The 19,855-nt window shown below is 49.1% G+C and overlaps 1 protein-coding gene across 1 annotated transcript in view; it reads left to right on the forward strand.

The window, feature by feature from the left end:
• The window catches only part of CDH23 (cadherin related 23), a 193,116-nt gene that overhangs the window by 88,942 nt on the left and 84,319 nt on the right, over positions 1-19,855 (forward strand). Inside the window, exons 9-11 of the mRNA XM_017826156.1 lie at positions 6,123-6,201; positions 15,678-15,790; positions 17,714-17,902. Coding sequence (XP_017681645.1) covers positions 6,123-6,201; positions 15,678-15,790; positions 17,714-17,902 — 381 coding nt within the window. The remainder of the gene's footprint in view (positions 1-6,122; positions 6,202-15,677; positions 15,791-17,713; positions 17,903-19,855) is intronic.

Genomic DNA, 19,855 nt, shown 5'->3' on the forward strand with positions numbered 1-19,855 from the left:
TGCCTGATGGCTCAGTTCACACAGCGGAAGAGGGAATTCCTTTTTATTCACTTTGAGCAAAGCCCTGACATGGAGAGTGCTGGATCAATAGGGCTGAGTCCTGCTGCCCCAAATCCCATGGTCAGACAGCACATTACCCATCTGCTGGCTCAGAGATGGCCAAAAAATGGCTTATTGATGAATTGCTTGCACAAAGTGAAAGTTTTGCTGAGATTAGGGTGTATTTTTGGTGTGGGCAGAGTGAGCTGCAGGGAAATAAAAAAAACCACAATTTAGATCAACCTTAACTAGGAGGAAAAAAAGCCTTAGATGGAATGAAAGAAATGGAAGATCCACAAGTATAAAAAATTGTAGACCGCATCATCTTCATGGAGTGACCTGGTATCCAGGAAAGGGCATCCCCTTCAAATAATAATATAATTTAAGACTCAAAGATCTCTTTGTGTTGATGCACTGACATGTTTTTCCCGGAATATACAATGTTTGCAGTAGGGAAAGCAGCAAATAACCACAGTGTAACCCTGATACAGGAAATGAAGGAAGGAGTGCTCACCAGGCAGCACTTTTCAGGCGGGTTTAGAGATTTTAATTTCTCTTGGCAACGTGCAGTGAGGTGTCCAAGATGGATAGGTGACACTAGAGACACGGTGAAGAGGAAGGTTGCAAAACATGAGGGCTGCTTTGAGTGGTTTGGACCTCAAGTCCCAGCCTTCCTGGGAGAAATTCCACTGCTGAAACAAGGGTGTGAGGTTTAACACAGAGTTATTTAGGCTGGAAAAGACCTCAAAGATCATCAAGTCCAAATGTTAACTATGTGCAATTTTTGTCTCCCTGTGGAAGTCTCATCGGCTCTGCCTCACCCCCTCCAAGAGAGCATGGAGTGAGAGAACATCTTGGTTATCAAAATGATAACAATAAATTTGAATGAGGAGCCTGGCCTTGGTCAGTGGCTGTCCAAAACCAGGCCTACAGGTCAAGCCAACAGGCTGCAGTGCATTTTTGAGTGATGTTTACCCTGACATTGGACTCAGCAGGTCAAAATGTGCACGACCTCTTCCGTCTCAGCCCCAACTCTACAGAGCAGGGCCTCACTGCTGCTCCACCCACCCGCTCCCCGTCTCTCTTGCCTCTCTTTTTATCTGTGGTGCACAGCATTTCTGTGTTCCTCTATCAGTGTATCAGACGAGAATACCTCATCTAAAGTGTATACATTACCTAATAAAATCCTTCTTATTTGGGATTATTGCATCAAATTTTAATTTCCTCACTCGAGTAACAGCATGTCAGCTGGCCCGGCAGTGAAGAGTCGATAGAAGGTGAAAAGAGTGGATAAACTGCAGCAAATTACCGCAAACAGATCTCTATCAGCCCTTTGACTGGAATTGACTGGAATTAAGAAGTGAGAAATGGGATTTTTTTGCCGTGGCAGCTTTCTGAAGCGCTCCCTGCCCCCCCTCCTCCTGCTGCAACGCTGGGCTGTGCTTCGCCTTTCAAGTCCCTAATCCTGTAAGAGAAGAAGAAGAAGAGAAAGGGGTGGAGGGGCACGAGAGGGGAGAGAACTGCCATCGTAGCTCTTATTTTTCTCAGGCCGGGATCTGGAAGCATAATTTAGAAGCGTTTTGGGCAGGTGCTTATTCTGACACTGAGAATAAAGCAATTTCTTATCGGGCAAAGGAAGAGGACACAGCGGGGAGAGACTCTGCTGTCCCTGGAGGTGTTGTATCTTCTTTCTTGATGTTGTTTATCATCCCAGCATGGCTCAGACATCTCTCCCAGGGCACCTGAGTGCACCAAAGCTGCCTGCAGCTGTGGCAAAGCTTGGTGGTGTGTTTTTCATCCTCAGAGTGTTTTTTGGGTGTCTGTCCTCACAGCGTCTGTGCACCGGTTGATGCTGAACGTCACTGAAAGGCTTGTCAAGCCTCGGAACAGGTTGCCCAGGGAAGTGGTGGAGTCACCATGCCTGGAGGGATTTAAAAGACATGTGGATGTGGCACTTGGGGACATGGTTTAGTGGTGGCCTTGGCAGCGCTGGGGAAACAGCTGGACTCAATGATCTCAGAGGACTTTTTCAACTTAAAGGGTTCTGTGATTCCATGTCCTCCAGACAAGTTGATGGGGTTGGAGGAGAGGGGCCATTTCCCCTTGCGGAGGAGCTGTTGCTCTGATGAGCCCCCACTTTTGGACCTCAGCTGGGGCATGGTCCAGGCAGCACCACAGCTTCACTTTAGGGGAGAGAGAGGAGAAATCCACTCCCTTGAAGACAACCTGAGGCTGAAGACAGCCTATGAACATGTGCTTCATCCCACGGGGAGCCACGTGAAGGTGAGAGTGGGGGCAGATCCTGTTGGCACTTGGTCCCAAGCCCAGCAGTTGTATTCCCTCGCGATAGGATGGTACAGCTATGTGTCAGATATCATTAAAACAGTTTTAATTCTTCGGCACCATCCTCCTCCTCCTTAGAAACTCCTTGGGTTGAAGAAATAATGTAGAATCGGTGCTATTTTTGCCCTAGAGTCTCAATAGCTCCGAGTTAATTCTTTCTTACAATATTTCCAGCCCATCAGCGTGAACACTTTATTAAAAGCTCAGGGTTTTATTAAAAAAGGATTGATTTACTCCTGCCCCTCTTCAAAAAACCCTCAGATTTTGTTTGGATAATGTGCCACTCTTTATTTTCTTTGCCTTTTTTTTAAGCATAGGCTTTCCCAGATTATTACTTTTATAAACCTTCTTCCTCCTTCCCTAGAGGGAGAGGGTTATTCTGCTCTCTCTGTACCACCAGCTGAACCCTCTTCCTGCAGCCACTGTTGTCTGCAGTAGGTAGGTGAGTTGTGACTTGTTTTAAGAAAAGTCAGGAATATTTGGGACTTTCTGGGAGCTGCAGGTTCATGCCACAAATACCTGAGGGCAGAGCTGTTGGCACTGGAAGTCAGTCTGGGGTTTCTGTGAGTAAGTAGAAGACACCAAGACATGGACAGTGAAAGGAATAGTGATGTGGTCTGATAGGTTTTGGAAGAGAAATTGGGAATTGTTGACATGTGGTTTGTTAGGGGACGATCTTTGCCGTCGTGGTATGGCTGAGATGAGGGATTTGGTTTGTTTGGGCTGTTTTCCCACTTCCAGCCTCTCCTCTCTGGGTAGTTATTTCTGCTGGTGTGGTGAGCAAAGCACTTTGTGGCCATCACGGGTACCAAGTACTGAGTGTAGCCTGTGTGTAGCACCACATTTTGCATCACATTCTCTCACTCCAACCCATGCTGAGTGGGAATACTTCCTCACCACGAAGGCAGTAATTGCCACCGGCGACATAGGTAAACATTGTGCCTGCCCTGGGACACTTGTCCAGCCCCTTCCCCAGAAGGATCCAGATTGCTCCTAAACACTGTGCGTGCTCAGGGAGGGATCATCCATCCCCAGGAGCTGGCATCTGCCAGTCTTGTGGATATTGGAAGAGTCTTGTGAAAGACCTGTCAGGGTTGATGGAAACCAGGTGGGATGTGAAGAGGTGCCCAGATCCCCGCCCTTGCCATGGTTCCAGGAAATAGCATCCCTGAACAGCAGGGAGCTCAGCACCAGTCTAACACGTGTTTCTTGGTCACTGGTGAAGTGTTGCTCATCTCCAGGAGGAGCTGGTGAAGGGGCTTGTGGGGAAGGAGGAGAAACACAGGGCTGTGAGGAGAAGAGGGGGAGACCCAATGTCAAACACCACCAGCATGATAGTCATCATCACAAGCTTACCAAGGACAGGATGAACCTCAGCGTGGCCTCTCGTAGCCCTCATTCCTGGGATCAAATGTCTGGATAATTTCTTCCCTATGGGCATCTCTGTGGCACACGCTGCTGAGATATCTGAATGAGATTCCCCCTCCACCCCTCCCAAACTTTCCCTGCTGCCACATCCACGCTCATCCTTTTATCTCTCCCAACAGCCCTTCTTCCCCTTGGCTCCTGCAGGAGGGGCCTCTCCCGCAGATAAGGCAGCCCATTGCTATTCCCTAGCCATGGCAGGAGCCCTGCCCTCTCCTGCAGCTGCCTTCCTCTGCAGCATGCACAGCAGGACACAATTCCCATTCCATGCTGCTCCTGAGCTGTCTGACAGGTGATGAGCGAGCTGTCAGGCAGACCCAGTGCCTTCACCCACTGCCCTTCCATGGAGGAGCTCCTGGTTTGCCAAGGAGTGAACGGAGCTCAGATCTGCCCTGTGGGGATGGGAGATTAAAGCTTGGATGAAGTTTAATTCTGCTGAATATGATTATAATATATAATACAATATAGGCTATATAATACAATAGTACACAATATAATACAGGCTATATAATATATATAGTAATATATAATACAATACATAATTTATAATTCAATAATATGTATTATATATATATTATACTCTCTCTCTATATATAGTATAAATTATAATACAAGCAAGAGAAAGGTGAGACAGAGCACACTGGATTGCATTGCCCTTTTTTTTCATCTCTATTTTGACCTGCCCTCCTTTCCACATCCCCTGTTCTGCCTTCCCACCTGCTCTTTTCCCACTTTTCTTGTGCTTTTTATCTGTCCGTGCTCCTTTGGAAAGCACAGTTATTGTCAGTGATTTAGAGGCTCTCCGGGTGGCTGCTGAGCCTCACCAGCCAAGCGCTGCTCAGAGGCTGGTGACCTGGGATTTATGGCTAATGTTCTCAGTTAATAACATGGATTTACTTAAGGACTCTGTTGGAATGCCCTCAGAGATCAGGGAATGGGCAGCCTGCCTGGCCCTGGGAGCCTGCTTTATGGCCAGTAGTGGCATTGAGCCCACAGGGGCATGAACCTGGAAGCCACGGAAGACGGTGAGTCCCTGTTTTCCACTGGTGATGTTTCTGCCACAGCTTTCCCTTTGGCCTTCAGCTGATGGATTGAGGGGCAAACACGGGGCTGCAGACCCGCTCTGCTCCCTCGTTACACATGCAAACGCCTCTGCTGACATTTCCTTGGCGGGGGGGAAATTAAAAAATTTGCTGCTTTCCCCACTGTTAATAAGCCAGTGAAAACAAGAACAGCTGAGTTGTAAATTTTTTCACACTCCATTAATTACGGACGCGTGCGTGTGTTGGTATTCACAGGGGCTGACTGCACTGCGGCGGGGGAAGTTGACTTATGGAGTTGACATAAGCGGTGTGGTATTTTTATTTCAAGAGCTAAATAAGAATTTTGGGTCACTTTTATGCTCTTTGTTGTGTTTTGGGGACTCTCAGATCTTTCCGCTGGGCTATAGAAACAGTCTGTCCCACAGGATGGAGGATGAGTGGGTGAGCTGGCAGCTGCAGAACCTCCTGCCTGTGGGCAATTCCTGGTTCTCAGCATCTGCCCAACGCTCCTCCTCCTTCTCCTCCTTGAAGGTGTCAGTGAAAATCTCTGCAGCTCAGTTATGCAGCTGGCCAGTGTGAGCATCCCGTGCTGCCTGGGGTGCCTCATTTGAAGAATACAGGGAGAAAGGGATAGGTTGAAATTGGGAAGCCAGTGGTAGATAAAACTGTTGTAGTGACCATTGCTGAAGGTTGTGATGAGAGGGAATTGTTGCCTTTGGTTCTTGAGGGGCTGCAGAGAGAAAATCCTTGTGGCAGAGGAGCATGTGCTGTTGCCTACCAGCTGTGAAGCTGTGAGGAGGCTTGTGCTGCACCTTCAGTTCCTCCTTCCTCTGCTTCCTCAAGCACTGGTAGCTGTGCTTACCACACTGACCCTGCTTCAGATGTGACCCTACTCCTCTGAGCAGGGGATGAGCAGCACAGGGATGGAGCCTGGTGGTGCCCTCTCCAGTCCCTGCAGACACTTCCCCTGGTACAGTGCAGCTCACCCTGCTCAGGGGGTTTGGTTAGAGGGTGTGTTCCCCTGGTCATACCCTCAGCATTCCCAGCTCCATCCTGGGACGGGTTAGCAAAGTTCTGCAGCTCACACGCAAGTGATGGGTGGTGAGCCTGAACTGCCCCACGAGGCGGGTGGTGGGACTTTTCCTTGTCCTAAGACAGGTTATCCAAAGCACTGGCCCACAGTAACAGGGGCAGTGCCTTGTCAGGGCGCCCTGGCAGCTGCAGCAGTGCTGTCTGGGGTGGCTGTGACACCTGTCCCCTGTCCCTCCCCAGGGCACCACCGTGCGGATGATCACGGCGATCGACCAGGACAAGGGCCGTCCCCGCGGCATCGGATACACCATCGTCTCGGGTGAGTCCTGGGGGACACGGTGGGCAGCCCAGCAGGGATGGAGGAGCTAACCCCGCAATAAGGCACATCCCGTACCTGAGAAATCATGGAATCCTAGGTTGGAAGGGACCTTAAAGATCCTCTCGTTGCAACGCCCCTGCCATGGCCAGGGACACCTTCCATAGGCGAGGTTGCTCAAGGCAAATTTGACAATATGTCGTGTTGAAACCTTTCGTTCCTAACGATGAGCTACAAGCAGCTCAGCTTCACGGAGGAGATTTTGTGTTCAGGGAGAGAGTGGTACTGTTTACGGACTGAATGGCTCCTGGTGGTTTCTGGGGTGTTTCCCACAAGTTTCAGAAGCTGGGATGCGAGGGCTGGACCCATGAGGGTGCAGAGCTGGAGAACGAAGCTTAATTAAAGTGATGGTGGGTTTTTCCTTCTGCCGGGCACATGGATTGATCCTGCCTTTGCAGACTGGCTCTGAAGGCCGGGAACCCTTTCCAGGGTGGGTGAATGGATTGCTGCAACTGCATGGGTCCTCATGGATCCCCATGGATCCTCACTTGGCAGTGCTTGGCTCCTTTGACTCCATAGCTTGGGGACCTCTGCTGATAGCAACCGAGCCAGAAGCAGGGCAGTCCAGGCAGGCATTTTGAGATAAAACATAGCTGCTGTAAGGAGAGGCCAGTTTTTGGGGTAGGATGTGACTCATTCAAGATGCCTTGAGATCAGCAATCTCTGCCACACCCAAGGCAGACTTCGATGCTCATTGGGCTGCTCTCACACACTGCTTTGATGAGGACAGACAGACTACTCAGGGTAACCCAGGCATGAGGGACCAGCTTGGTGGGTCTGGGTTATAATCCTGTTCCTGGCATTGCTTTTGAGGGGGTTCTTCCCAGCAAGAAACGGCAGCAGTGCCTCCCCTCCCTGCTGTGCCACATGCTTGGGTGCTGGCTGACAGCTCCTCTGAGCTACATGTGTGGAAATAATTTTCCAGTCTCTGTTCCTTAAAGCACAGCCATTTCAAACCCTCTTTAATCAACCTCAGGGGTCAAGGTGATTTCACTCTGACTTTCAAGTCCACTGATCCTGGCTGCAAGTGCCCATGTTGGTCTGCCTTTGAAGATGCAAGGATTATTTATTCCTCTAATTCCCTCTGCAATTTACTCGAGAGATTCTCCCAGATTGTGGGTATCAACTGGCCAAAGTGCAGCAGGGACTTTCTTTTGGCTGATACAGGATCTTTTTCACTGGAGACAGGACTGAAACATCAATCTAATTCAGAGGCTGCTGAATTGTGGTGAGAATGGTAAAATAGCCTGGCCATCCTGGATGGGCAGTGGGGTAGTGGCAGGGAACCAGGATGCTCTGGGATCCGGGTGACAGTGCAATGTGGAGAGACATGCAGGCAGATCACTGCAAACAGCCTTGAGTCTGCTTGTGTATGCCAGGAGTTCAGTCCCTGCCCCCAGTTCTACCTGGTGGGGGGCAGCTCTTGAATGGGAGAATCAGGCAGAACATATCAAAGAGGGATTAAACTACTCTGCACTATTATGTTTTTTGCCCAAACATGAGAACTGCAGAGTGTTATCCTAACTGACCAGGAGTCCATCTCCTGTCAGCTCCAGGGTCTTGTGGAGTAGGGGTGGTGGGAAGGATGAGCCTGTGGATGGACCTGAGGGTCCAGACACGGGACTGGCATCTAATGCACTTCCAAAATCCTGCTCACCCAAGGCAGGCCATTTTTTTTTGGCAAGCAGGTAAAGCCTAATTAATTTCTCATTATCCTCAATCATGATGGTAAAGGTCAGCGAGCGTTTTTGCGCCTGAGCTGGAAAATTTTTATGGCAATTCTGAAAAAAAACAAACCAACCAAACCAAAAAAAAACCCCTAACATATGGGAATGGGGAAGCAAATTAAATTAGGAACCAACCGTAAGCAAAAGTGGCCAGTGGAGGCAGTAATTATACCTGGCTCCTCAGCTCCCTCCCAAGAGGGGAGGTGGCAGTGATGCTGCTCCCATTTCCCTGCAGGGAAGGATGATGCCTTTCCCTGTCTCTCCCAAGTTTTTGGGCACAGGGTTGGCATCTAGCTGGTCTGATTTTACCTTTTGGGCTTGAATGTACAGCAGTGAGAGAGCTGAGAAGCAAACCTGGCCATTTATCATTCCTTTGGTGTTAGTATCTAAAGCTTTGGTATGATTTGGAGGTGGGGTATAAAAATTAATTTGGAATTGCCACTGTCCTATCTGCTTCCATCCCTTGGGATGTACTGCAGCAGCTCTTATTTATACAGCCATCTCCAGCACAAGGTCCTCTCGTGACAGGAACATAATAAAACTAAAAGATTAACCATAACCACATGAAATAAGACTTAAAGATCTAACTTTATGCCGCCAGCTTACAAAGCTGTTAAGGCTGAAATGCTGGAGGAGCACTGGTCTAGCTGTGTCCTGGCTTTGGCTAGTTGTCCTCTTGGGCACGTGAGCCTGCCTGGATGCGCTGGGAATAATTTCCATACCTAATAGAGAAAAGCCATTCAATTGTTTCTCCCCTTTCCTTCCCATACGAGTGTTTCAACCACAGGAAGATGTATTTTTTTGCCTCACACTTTACAAGGAGTGGGCTCACCACCTTGGAAAAGGCCAGTTGAAGAAGACATCCAAATTAAAACCTCTCAGTTCATGCCCCTCGTGACAACAAGCTGGTCAGTGCCAGTGCTCCCATCGCTCAGAGGGGTGTTCCTGCTGCTTTTCCCATGGGTGCAGGCAGCCCGCGGCCGGAGCCCTGTGAAAGCCCTCCCTCCCCAGCTGCTTTGACAGGTTGGAGATGCTCAGCCGCTGAGGTCAGGACTCTGTTTGAAGGACAGATAATTAATCCAGCAAAGTAATCCACAGTTCGTTTTTGGCAGATTTATGGAGATAGCCTCTGTACCGGGGACTCTGCCTCATCATCTTTCATTTCCCAGGCAGAGCGAGTGACTTGTTGTATAACATGACCTGTTCTAGATAAGACTTTTCATTTAGGGGAACTCTCTGGGCTAACGGAGATTGATTTTCCCGGAGGAAGCCGGAGGGCCCTGGTGCTCTCGGCAGGTTCAGCCCTGCAGTCGGCACTGTGTTTTCACGTTTGCTGCCGCTGCACATCGCCTGGGGCACGGGGAATCCTCTGGCTCTCCAAAGGAAGGATTTTTATCGTGAGTTAAACAGCAATTTAATTAATAGGCAGAAGGAGACTCTGGCCCGCGAGCTTTTATTAGGAAATCGCGTTGTCTCACATGTAGCTCTCTCGTGGTAAACTTTGGGCTTCATTGATTTCCAGGATAGCATGAGGATGTGAAGGTGACCTGTGCTGCTTGTGCGGGCACTGAGGGGTTAACCCAGGGGAGAGGGTCCCGAATGTCAGTCTCTGCCTGCCTGACACATTTCAGGTGTGGTGATGGATGGGCAATGGGGGATTGCACAAGGGCAATCCATACGTCCTTCCTGGGGCTTGGAAAGTCCTTCAGGAGAGAGGAGAGCGAACGTGAGGCTTTCAGTCAGCGAGCTGGTCCTCAGGGCTATCCACAAACCCTTACAGTGGGGTTTATTTTCCCCCAAAGTGGATTGATTTAGGAGACTGATGCAGTTTCTGGCAAAGTGCTCCCTTCCTAAAGCTGGTGCATCCCAGGGGGAGGGTGAATTAAAAATCATTGTCTGCACAATGCGATAGAAGTATGAGTTACAAAAACGGGAGGGAAGCTGAAAAGAATTGTCCTCCACCTTTCTTCTGGATTATCTGCTAAGGAATAAAATGTCATATATAAAATAAATAAATATATATGAATTATATACATTTATATAAAAAAAATCAGTGCAGAAGCTCTCAGAACATGTTTCCCATGGTCTTAACAGATCCAGAGTGCCCCGATGCCTTCCTTTTGAAAGTGCAGAACAAATCCTTGAGGCAAGGTTAAGTGGCCAAAGAAGTCTCCAAGCCCTCAGCTGCTGACATTGCCTTTTATAGTTGGACCTAACTTAATAAAGAAGACGGGGCAAAGCAAGCCACCGCCCTGAGTCCCTTAAACTGGACATCAGGGAGAATCCTTGGAAATGGGACCCGCTCACGTTAGGATTCCCGTTGTCTACATTGTGCCAGCTTTTTCCCACATTCGACTCGCTTGGTGAACTAGCAGGGTGTTGAAGTCCTCATAAATTACACCTGTTGGGAGGGCCTTACAGCATGATTTAAAGGCAGGCATCACAGCAGAACATTTCTGTAGGAGGACATGCTGATGGGTAGAAAAGTGCCTTGCGCTGAGCTATCCATCAGAAGCTGTTTTTCCCACCCTGCCAGTGCAAGGGGATGAGACAGCACAAAGCAGAGATGATGGTGTGGTCACAGTCCCTCTTTTCCTGGCTCAGTTGCTCCCCATCTTCCTCCACGCTCCTAATGGTGTTTTGTCGTCACATTGGCATCTGGCTTTGGCTCCCTGGCAACCCAGAAATCACTGGGAAGAGATATGATTGGGATAATGGTTGGCGTGGCAGGTGGTCCCCTAGCAAATGGCCTTCAGTAATTAAAACTATACATTCCCTTTTATGTGTAAATAGGAAACAAAAGTGTATTTTCTGTTTAATTTCTGGGACTTCCTATATAACTTCTTGGGATTTAATGTGTATTCACAGTTGAGCAACCTGGGTTAGTGGAAGGTGTTCCTACCCATGGCAGGTGCATTGGAACGAGTCTCTTCCAACCCAAACCATTCTGGGATTGGCAACCACTGGAGTAGGATGAACCTGCACTGTCTCTGTTCATGTCAGCGCTGGAGAAAGCTAGTTCTGAGATGGCTTTTAATGGAGGATTTTTGAAAAGGTGTTGAGCCTGGAGATGCGAGATTTGTGTTAAAAAGCACATTTTTGGTGTTGTGGAATGGTGAACGGTCCGAGAATGGTGGTTGTGGTCCAGAATGCAGCATCCTTTTGTGTGAAGAATTACACTGAGAGCAGAAGGTCTGTAGGCTTTGTTCTCCTCTCTAGGGCCCGGCCACAGCTCCCAGGGAATGTGGGAGTGGGATTGCACCTCAGGTGATAATTGTCTCCTTTTATTTCCTTGAACTGTACATTCAGTTCTAAGAAAGGAAACCGCGCGAGCATTTAATCCGAGCTGCTTTTGTGGCTCATCAAAATCAGAAGTTCTGCTGCTCGTGCTGGAACACGCAATTAAATCTTTTGAGGAAGATGCTAAAAACATGCAGAGGAGTGCCAGCACAGAGCTTTGGGCTCGGATCCCTTGGCCCAGAGAGCTGCATCTTCTGAGAAGAACAGCAAGCCAAAGTCCCGAGCAGGAGAAACAGGCACTGTTTCACTGTTCCGTAGAGCATCTTGATTTCATGCACAGCTCAGGTTGTAATAACCCCTTTTCCTGTGGAAATAACTTGTTGCCTTTGAATTTAAGCCCAGGGCAAGGTACTTGCCCTGGCTCCCCGGCATACGGCCCAGGGGCAGACACTCAAGGTGAAGAGCAGCGAGGTGGTCACAGCAGCTGATGGACTATTTGTACGATAATAACTGTGTCTGTTGCTGACTCTGTGAACCACATCCAACAGCATCTATTTCAGTGCTGAGGAGCCCTGATGGAGCACATTCTGATTAATAAATTATCCGGCACAAGGTGTGTGATGGGTTCCCCTTTCACATCTCATGAAAGTCATCCGCTCCAAGTTCAGTGGCTCAGCAAGCCCCGGACCTTTCCAGGATGCAGCTTCCTGATATGAGCAGCCCTTTGTGTAGAGGGGGGCAGGAAAATTCTCCTGCATGGGACTTTCCTGCACGGTAGCTCTTCACTAGAGCTGGGCATCAGCTGTATCTCTGTCTTGTAGGGATTTGAACAACGCTCAAAGGCCAAAGGGGTAGAGAGGAAGGAGGAGACATTTTTTTTCCCCTTTTCTTTTTTCCCCCCCTTTTGGGTTTGAGCCAGTACTTTAAATGGCCTTTTTAAACTGTGAGAGCTTGGCTGAGGGCAATTAAACATTATGGCCCTCATCTATAAAACCCCTCGTTATAGAAGTGTTTCTCCAAAATGATGCCTATGCCACCATCCGTTCCTCAATGAGCCTGGGAAAACACTGTGAATGGGCTACTGCGATCCATTCCATTGCTCCCAACCAAGCATCCTGTCAGTCCCTGCCTTCCCAGTCCCCAGTCTGGCTGTGGATTGTGTGCAGGAGCTGCTGCTGTTCCTGTATCTGTGCATGGATAGACAGATGGGAAAGTTTTCCTTCTATTTTTACCCATAACAAGGAGTTGGGCTTGTATGTTGTGAGCAAGACTGTTCCTTGCCAGGTGGGAGCAACAAGTCTGCCAGGAATGGATTCATATTGCAGCCCCAAAGCTCATCCTTATTTTCTTGTCATTGTTCACACCTTTCCTCTGTCTTTTTGAGTATTTTAAACATTGTCTGCCTTGTTTTCCTTCTCTCTGTGCTCCCTTTTGCTGCTCAGCCTTTCCCTTCCCATCCTTTAATTTCCGCCCCACCTCTGGTCTCTCCTGCTGTCCCCTACCTTGTGCAGTGTCCAGCTCCCTAGTTTGCAGTAGTAGCAGAGAGGTAGAAGTGGAGCCTGCCTTCCCATGAGGTGGCCCTCTCCATGAATGCTGCCTCCTAGGCAGCCTCACATTTATTTTCTGCTTCCTGCCCTGCTCTCCTTAAGGGCATCCTTGCTGTCCTAGCACTCAAAAGGAGAGCTCCTCCTTTGCTGATGAAGGACCTGTTTGTTCCTTATCCTTGCTTGCTCTTTGCAATGGAGCTGGATCACCAGGTTCTCTGTGAATGTGCCACATCCTTTTCTGGATGGAGAAAGAGGTGGAGAACATACAAGCCTCTGTTTCACAGAAACCAGAGAAGAGTCTTGGGCTCCCTTCTCAAACCAGAGGCATAACAATGAAGTCTTTGGTCTCCTCAGAATCCTAGAATGGTTTGGGTTGGCAGGGACCTTAAAGATCATCTAGTTCCTGGAGAGATAATGGGAGAGCCAGGATGGAGGAGAACTAAAATAGAGGTGGGCAGAGAGACTGGGGGGAGGAAAGGCAAAATTGTCTAATTTTCCCCCCTTGCTCTGTGGAAAGTGAGGGCATGTGAAGATGATTAGAGAGATTTTTGCAAAGAAAATACCTTGGGAGAATGTGCCTTGTTTGGCAGTGTGAGTGCTTCAGCAGGGATCACTGGTCAGAGGGATAACAAAGTGGTGGTTGGAGAGGTATTGTAGAGGAGATTAGGAAAGGCCTCTGAGGGATGAGTTTGGACACACCACTTTCCCTTCAGAGACTAATTTGGAAAACCAGGAATTCTCTGGAGCTCAAAGGTCACCCCAGTGGGCATCAAATGCATGGCTGATAGTGTTGGGGAGGCTGAGCTAGAGAAAAGCCTCCAGTGTGCATCCCGGGGGGGCCTTTGGGTCTAGAGGTTAGTTGTCCATCCTTCAAAAAATTACTGTGTTCAAATATGAAATTCATAACCATCTTTAGGGCACAGAACTCAGTGCTGTGTTTAGTCAAATTCCTGTCCTATTGACCCAATTCCACTAAATTCCGTTGATCTCCACATTTCATTACACTTCATGTTAGGGGGAGATGGCCCCGATGCAGAAACGTTGGCAGCCTGGCTTCCTGGAGCATTTAAATGCCTCACAGCACAGTACAATCCATCTCGTGGAGTGTCCTTCAAAGCTGTTATTGGAAGAAGCTTCCTAAAGACTCAGCCGTAAATTACATAGCAAAGGTGGGAAGTCAGGATGGAAAGAGGGGAATTGTCCAAGGGAGAAGATTAGAGATCTTCATGTACAGGAAGAAAAGATTAAAAAAAACCAACAAGACTGCTGCTAATATTTTAAGTAGCCATGTGCCAGTTCATTAAGCTGGCGAGTGGTCAGTGGGGCATTTCAGATGGAGAGAAGAGAGGACCAAGGACAGAAACGGGAGGAATTCGTTCCGAGAGGAAGCTGTAACAGCTTGGTAATGGGGGAGAAAGGTGTTATGGCACTCAGGGCTCTGTGAGAGAGAGGAGAGGCCAGGGTGGCTCCCAGGGTGGGAGGGACAGGATGGACAGACCTGGAGGCTTTGGCCATCCCAGGAAAGGTGCAGCTCTGCTCAAACAGGGATCAGGAGGGAGCGAGGTGGATGCTGAGTGATGGGAAACAACTTTCTGTGGCAGCAGATCTGTCTTGCAGCTCCCTTCCAGGGAAATGACAAATGCTGTGTGAGTTTCCTTCACGCTGAGATGTATTGAGAAGACAGGATTTATTTTTTGGTTATTTTTGACTGAGGTGACTGGAGCGTACCTGCAGGGTTTCCTTGCTCCCGTTTGGGGCTGGATCAGGGCTTTTTGGATGCCATGAGATGATGGGGGGAGTGGTGTGGGTGGCTGTATGCCTGTATATAACCTCCTCCTTGGTCATCACTAATTCAGCATCCTCCTCTGGTTTTGTGTCAGGCTGGTGTCAGGTATTCCAGGCTCCACATACCAACTGCTTGCTTTTGTCTGGCTGACAGAGGGAGCGCCTGGAGTTGCCACAAAGTCATTCCCACAGCAGGACATTAGTCCCTTTAGCATCTGCTGGCCATGATACTCGAGTGTTTCTTAATCCTCTCTGGGTGTCTAATTCTAGAGGAGGAGTCAAGCTGGGATGGTCAGTGGAGGCAGCCCAGCCCTCCATGGCACCCTGTCTGGCTACCTGCATGTAAGGACAGGCAGAGGGGCCAAATTTGGCTCCAGCAGATGAAAACAAAGGGCCATGGGGTCAACAAATCTAGCAGGAGCATAAAAGCAGGGCGAGTGCCTACAGTACTTTGCTAATACTCTCCCTGGCTCCAAATAATCCAGCTAAGAAAATTCCTGAGCTGTGTGCGGCTTCTCTGTTACTTGATAGAATTTTTTTTCTTTCTTTAACCTCTGCAGCCTCTCCTTGAAATCAGATGGACTTGTATCATCCTCAGCATCCTCTGGCAAGAGGCCCCACAGTTAAACTACTGCTTGTTATGTGGAGAATTACCTGTGAGCTTGTTCTGTCTGCACCTTCCTCTGACTAACCTGGACTGATGTCCCTGAACTCTTGTATTTTAGGAGAGAGGCTGTGCCGGGGTCATGGTACCCTGTGAATGCAGGTGCTCGTTCACAGGGGAGCACCTGGTTTTGGCTCTGCTTTCAGCTTTGCTGCTGCATATTTTAATAACTAAAGCCCTTTGAAATTCTTCAGCTGCCTCCAGCATTTGCAACTTTTGGCTGATGAAAGAAGAGCCCCATTTTCAGCCCTGAGCTAGGGCAGGTGAGAGGAGGAGAGGACTGTTACAGCCATGACATTTTAAAGCACACTGGGATGAGGTGCCAGGTTTGCAGAGCCCACTGCATCCTGTGCCCAGCTTGGAGCTCGTGTCCTCCTGCTTCCCTCCCTGCATTACCCCCAGCACCTTTCGGGATCAGCTGTGCTTGTGCTCACACTGCCTGTTATTTTTCCTCAGGTAACACCAACAGCATCTTTGCACTGGACTACATCAGTGGGGCCTTAACCCTGAACGGGCCCCTGGACCGGGAAAACCCCTTCTACAGCTCTGGATTCATCCTCACAGTGAAGGTGAGATCTCCTCCAGCAGGGAGGCGCACCAGAGGAGCAGGATGGGGAGGGCATCCTGCCTAGGGACAACTCCTTTGAGGAGGAGGAGCAAGCCTGGGACACGTTGCTTTCATGGGCATGCAGAGCCGTGATGTGCTGGTGAAGCCAAGTGAGATGTTAAAAACAGCCCCCTTGTCTGGTGGCCCAAAACATGATGGAGTCTGTGTGGACGTATAAGGGTGTTTTTGGTGTCCTGCCTGCTCTCCTAGTAGATCTGCCTGTGGTTGTGTCCCAGATACCTGGGATTGCAAATAGCACCAGACACATTCAGGCACTTAAATTGTGACGCTTTTTTCCTGTCTCCCACCTTTCCCCCCACAAAGCCCTGGATAAACATGACATTTTGTCATGTCAGCAGGCATCTTGTGTGCCTGCCCGGCACAGGGAGGGAGTGATGCTGGAAGTTGCCTTGTCAAGGAAAGGCACTGGAGCATGGTTTTCCAGCCCCACCTGAGAGCGGCTCCCTGGCTCTGCTCGCAGCCCTGTAATTAAAATCAATACCAAGCTGGGCAGCTGGTTGGAAACACATTTAGAAGTATGGATTCTTCTGGGCTGGGGTGGGGGAAAATCAGCAGCAGCATAGGAAGGGTCATTGATTGGGAGGGAGGCAGCCAACACAGCGCCTTCTCTTTTTGGCAAGTGTGATGCTTTGTTGGAGCCAAGGCAGAGGGACAAGAAATCACCCCTCTTGGTCCTGGGCACAGCTCATATGTTGGGGCTTTGTGCATGGAGAAGAGATCGCCATCCCTGGTATCTCTTCCTTTGGGCTTTTATAGTTTCAAAAAGGGAGAAAGGGAGGATTTTCTGATTTTAATAGGGACAAAAATATCTGCTTAATCTTGGAATGGTTTGTGAGTCTGAAAACTTGCCCGTTTTCCTCCCTGCATGGTAATGGAGGTCCATCTATATTCTGTTGATCCAATAGATTTCTGTTTCCTCTCCCCACAAACTTTGCATCCTCCTGCAAGTGCCAGCTCTCTGTGTCCCACATCCCCAGGACCCAAAATGTTCTCTGCTGTTCTTGTCCTGGAGCACGCAGTGAAAATACAGCTGGATTGCTCCTCGTTGGGATCAGCCTGTTCTGCTGTTGTGTGCAGAAGCGGTGAATAGCAATGAGCCGTGTGGGTCGTGTTAGCGTTGCTTTTCCATGCCCACAGCAAAGCAAGATTATCCAAAGGACAAGAGGAGGGACTCGGCTTGAAAAGGCTGTTTCACGAGTCTTGCTTCTCTGGCAATAAAATCTGCACTGTTTCCTTTTGGGAAGGCAAAATTAAAGTCCTTCTTGAGACAGAGGTGTGATGCAGAGTCATGACTCAGCTCTGTATTTAGACACATATTGCCAAACCTATTTTAAGGTCTAAATCTTCTTTTCCTCTGTGCCCTAGTTTTGTGTCCCTTCAGTAGTACTATGGTGTCTGGCTCCCTACTGCTGGTCCCACCTCAGGGGATTGCAAAGGGAAGAACAGGAGTGCCCTTTGCTCCATCCTGCCTTCCCTTATTTTGTGGACTGTCCCCTACATCTCACAAGGGATTTTTTTGTTTGTTTGTTTAAATGCTTGTGGCTCCTTCTTGTCCTTCAGTGTGACTCCAGATGATATGGGCAAGTGAGAACTTGGCCACAGCCATCCCAAGGGAAATGTTAAGACCCTGGGAAGGTTTGTGAGAGTGCTGTGGGCCTGACACAGGGGTGGTGGGAGAGCTGGGCCAACATCTCTCTGTCTGTTAATGGGTCAGCGGTGTCAGAGCCAACTGAGTGTCCTTTCGTGGCAGAGTGGAGGAAGAAGAAACTGCAGGAGTCTCTCATCACGACATGCACCACGCACACCTTCTTTTGCATTTATTCTTTTGGAAAAACAAAGGCTCCCTTGGTTTCTCTCCTGGCAGGGGACAGAGCTGAACGATGACCGTACACCCTCCAACGCCACCGTCACCACCACCTTCAACATCCTGGTCATTGACCTCAACGACAACGCCCCTGAGTTCAACAGCTCCGAGTACAGCGTGGCCATCCCAGAGCTGGCCCAGGTGGGCTTTGCCCTTCCCCTCTTCATCCAGGTGCAGGACAAGGATGAGGTGAGACATGCCCTGCCGCAGGAGCTTTTGTTTCTCCTTTGCAGGGTAGCACTGGTGTGGTTTTGGGGGGTGCAGGGGAGGTTGAGTCACTGGTGAGCCTGTGACAAGGTTCGTGGTTATGTCCTGACACCCACTTCTTCAGCTCTTACTGCTGGCATTGCTCTGCTTGCTGGGTACCTCGAGTGCAGATTCCCTCCCCTGGGCCCAGGCACGGTACGAGCTTTAATGCAGTCAGGATTGTACAGCCCCTGAGAGCCAGAAAATAGGATTTTGTGGGATGCTGATTCCCGCCTGCTTCTGAGAGCTCTTGTCGGGCAGTGCTTTGCCAGTCTGGTTCAGAAAAGGAGTAGTTTTTCTTCTGGGCTCACAGGGCACCTGCCAGGGGAGGGAAGGTCAGGAGCTCTGGGCTCTCTGCCCCGGGAGGGACGGGTGCTGCCGCTGTCAGGGAGGGGGTAGGAGATGCCCACTAGCATGGGGAGGACTGGGATACCAGTTCATCACTGCAAACAAGCCAGGAGCATTGGAGGCTTGTTCCTCCCTCGTGTTAATGGAGCTCCCATTTGTCACGCGCCGATCCGTGCCGTGTTCAGGATTGCAGCACGTTTTCCAGCCCTGGGCTCGCAGCCTTCAATTACTCTGATTATTTGACTTGTGCAGTTCACGTCTGGCTGCCTCTGTGTGCCAGTCCCCTCCAACCCCGCCACACTGCCTGGTGTCTGCTCAAACAAGTGCTGACACCTCATGGTGAGCTTTCCGAAATCCCTCGGAAAGGCTCTGGCTACAGGCTCCTGCAGCCCCTATTCCTCTTTGGGCTGAGCGGGAGATGAGGGGAATGGGTTTGTCGGAATAAACGGCATCATAAAATGGTTTGTGTTGGAAGGGACCTGAAAGCTCATCTCATTCCAGCCCCCTGCCATGGACAGGAGCACCTTCCACTAGACCAGGTTACTCCAAGCCCTGTCTAGGACCATGGCAAAACATCATCAGGATGTTTTCCTGGTGCTTCAGGTAAATGATGTGATAGCACCAAGGAGTGGGAAACAGAACATCTCCACCTGGCCCCCAAAATACCAGTGGGTCAATTAAAATGTGCATCTTTTAAGATGCCTTTGCTGGCAGAGATGATGGATTTGCTATTCCCCAGCCCTGGGTGGAGTTCACCCCGTCTTGTCAAACCACCCAGAAATCCCATTTTTTTTCACCTGAAGTGAATATGACACAGAACTAATAATCTACTTGTGACATGATGTCACTGTCCAGGAGTTATGAGTGCAGCCTGAAGAGGTGCAGATGAGCTATTAAGCTGATAAAGAGACTGTTTTTTCTTGAAAATGTCAATTGCTAATAAAGAAGATATGGATATGACAGATGCCTAGGATAGTTTCTGAATAGAGCCGCTGTCGTGCTTTCTGAGAGATGTCAGCAGATCCATTCTTGAAGGGCATTGTAACACTTCTGTTTGTGCCAGAAGGATGAAGTATCTGTCATTATTTCTGGTTAAAAGCTCATTTTACTGGAGTGACTCCCATTCAAGAATTCACTTTTCAGCCTTGCTAATTTTAAAATGGGAGAATAAAAAATAGCCTTGCCTTCCCCATCGCGCCAGCAAAAAATAGACACCATTCTTTTGATGTATTTCTTTAACTTCCTGAGATTTCCCCAAAAGAATTGGCTGAGATTTTTAAAACTGCTGAGAGAGGACCTCTTGCACTAAGGGAGTCTGAAGGAGTTTTACTGTACACGTCTTCAGAGACCACCATAATAGCACAGATTGCTTTGACCGTGGCATTATTTTCACTGACAAGAAGCAGAGGAGAGCTGATTCTTGGAATATCTGGAGGGTGGAAAGTTATAAGCAATTGGGTTTTTCTTTTCTGCATTATCCTGTGGTGGATCTTCCTTATATATTTGCAACTGGGTTAACCGTCGAGGTAGCACCTGTGGGGGGGAAAA

The sequence above is a fragment of the Lepidothrix coronata genome, unplaced genomic scaffold (genome assembly GCF_001604755.1).
Source record: "Lepidothrix coronata isolate B3197 unplaced genomic scaffold, Lepidothrix_coronata-1.0 Scaffold124, whole genome shotgun sequence".
NCBI classification, from domain to species: Eukaryota; Metazoa; Chordata; class Aves; order Passeriformes; family Pipridae; genus Lepidothrix; species Lepidothrix coronata.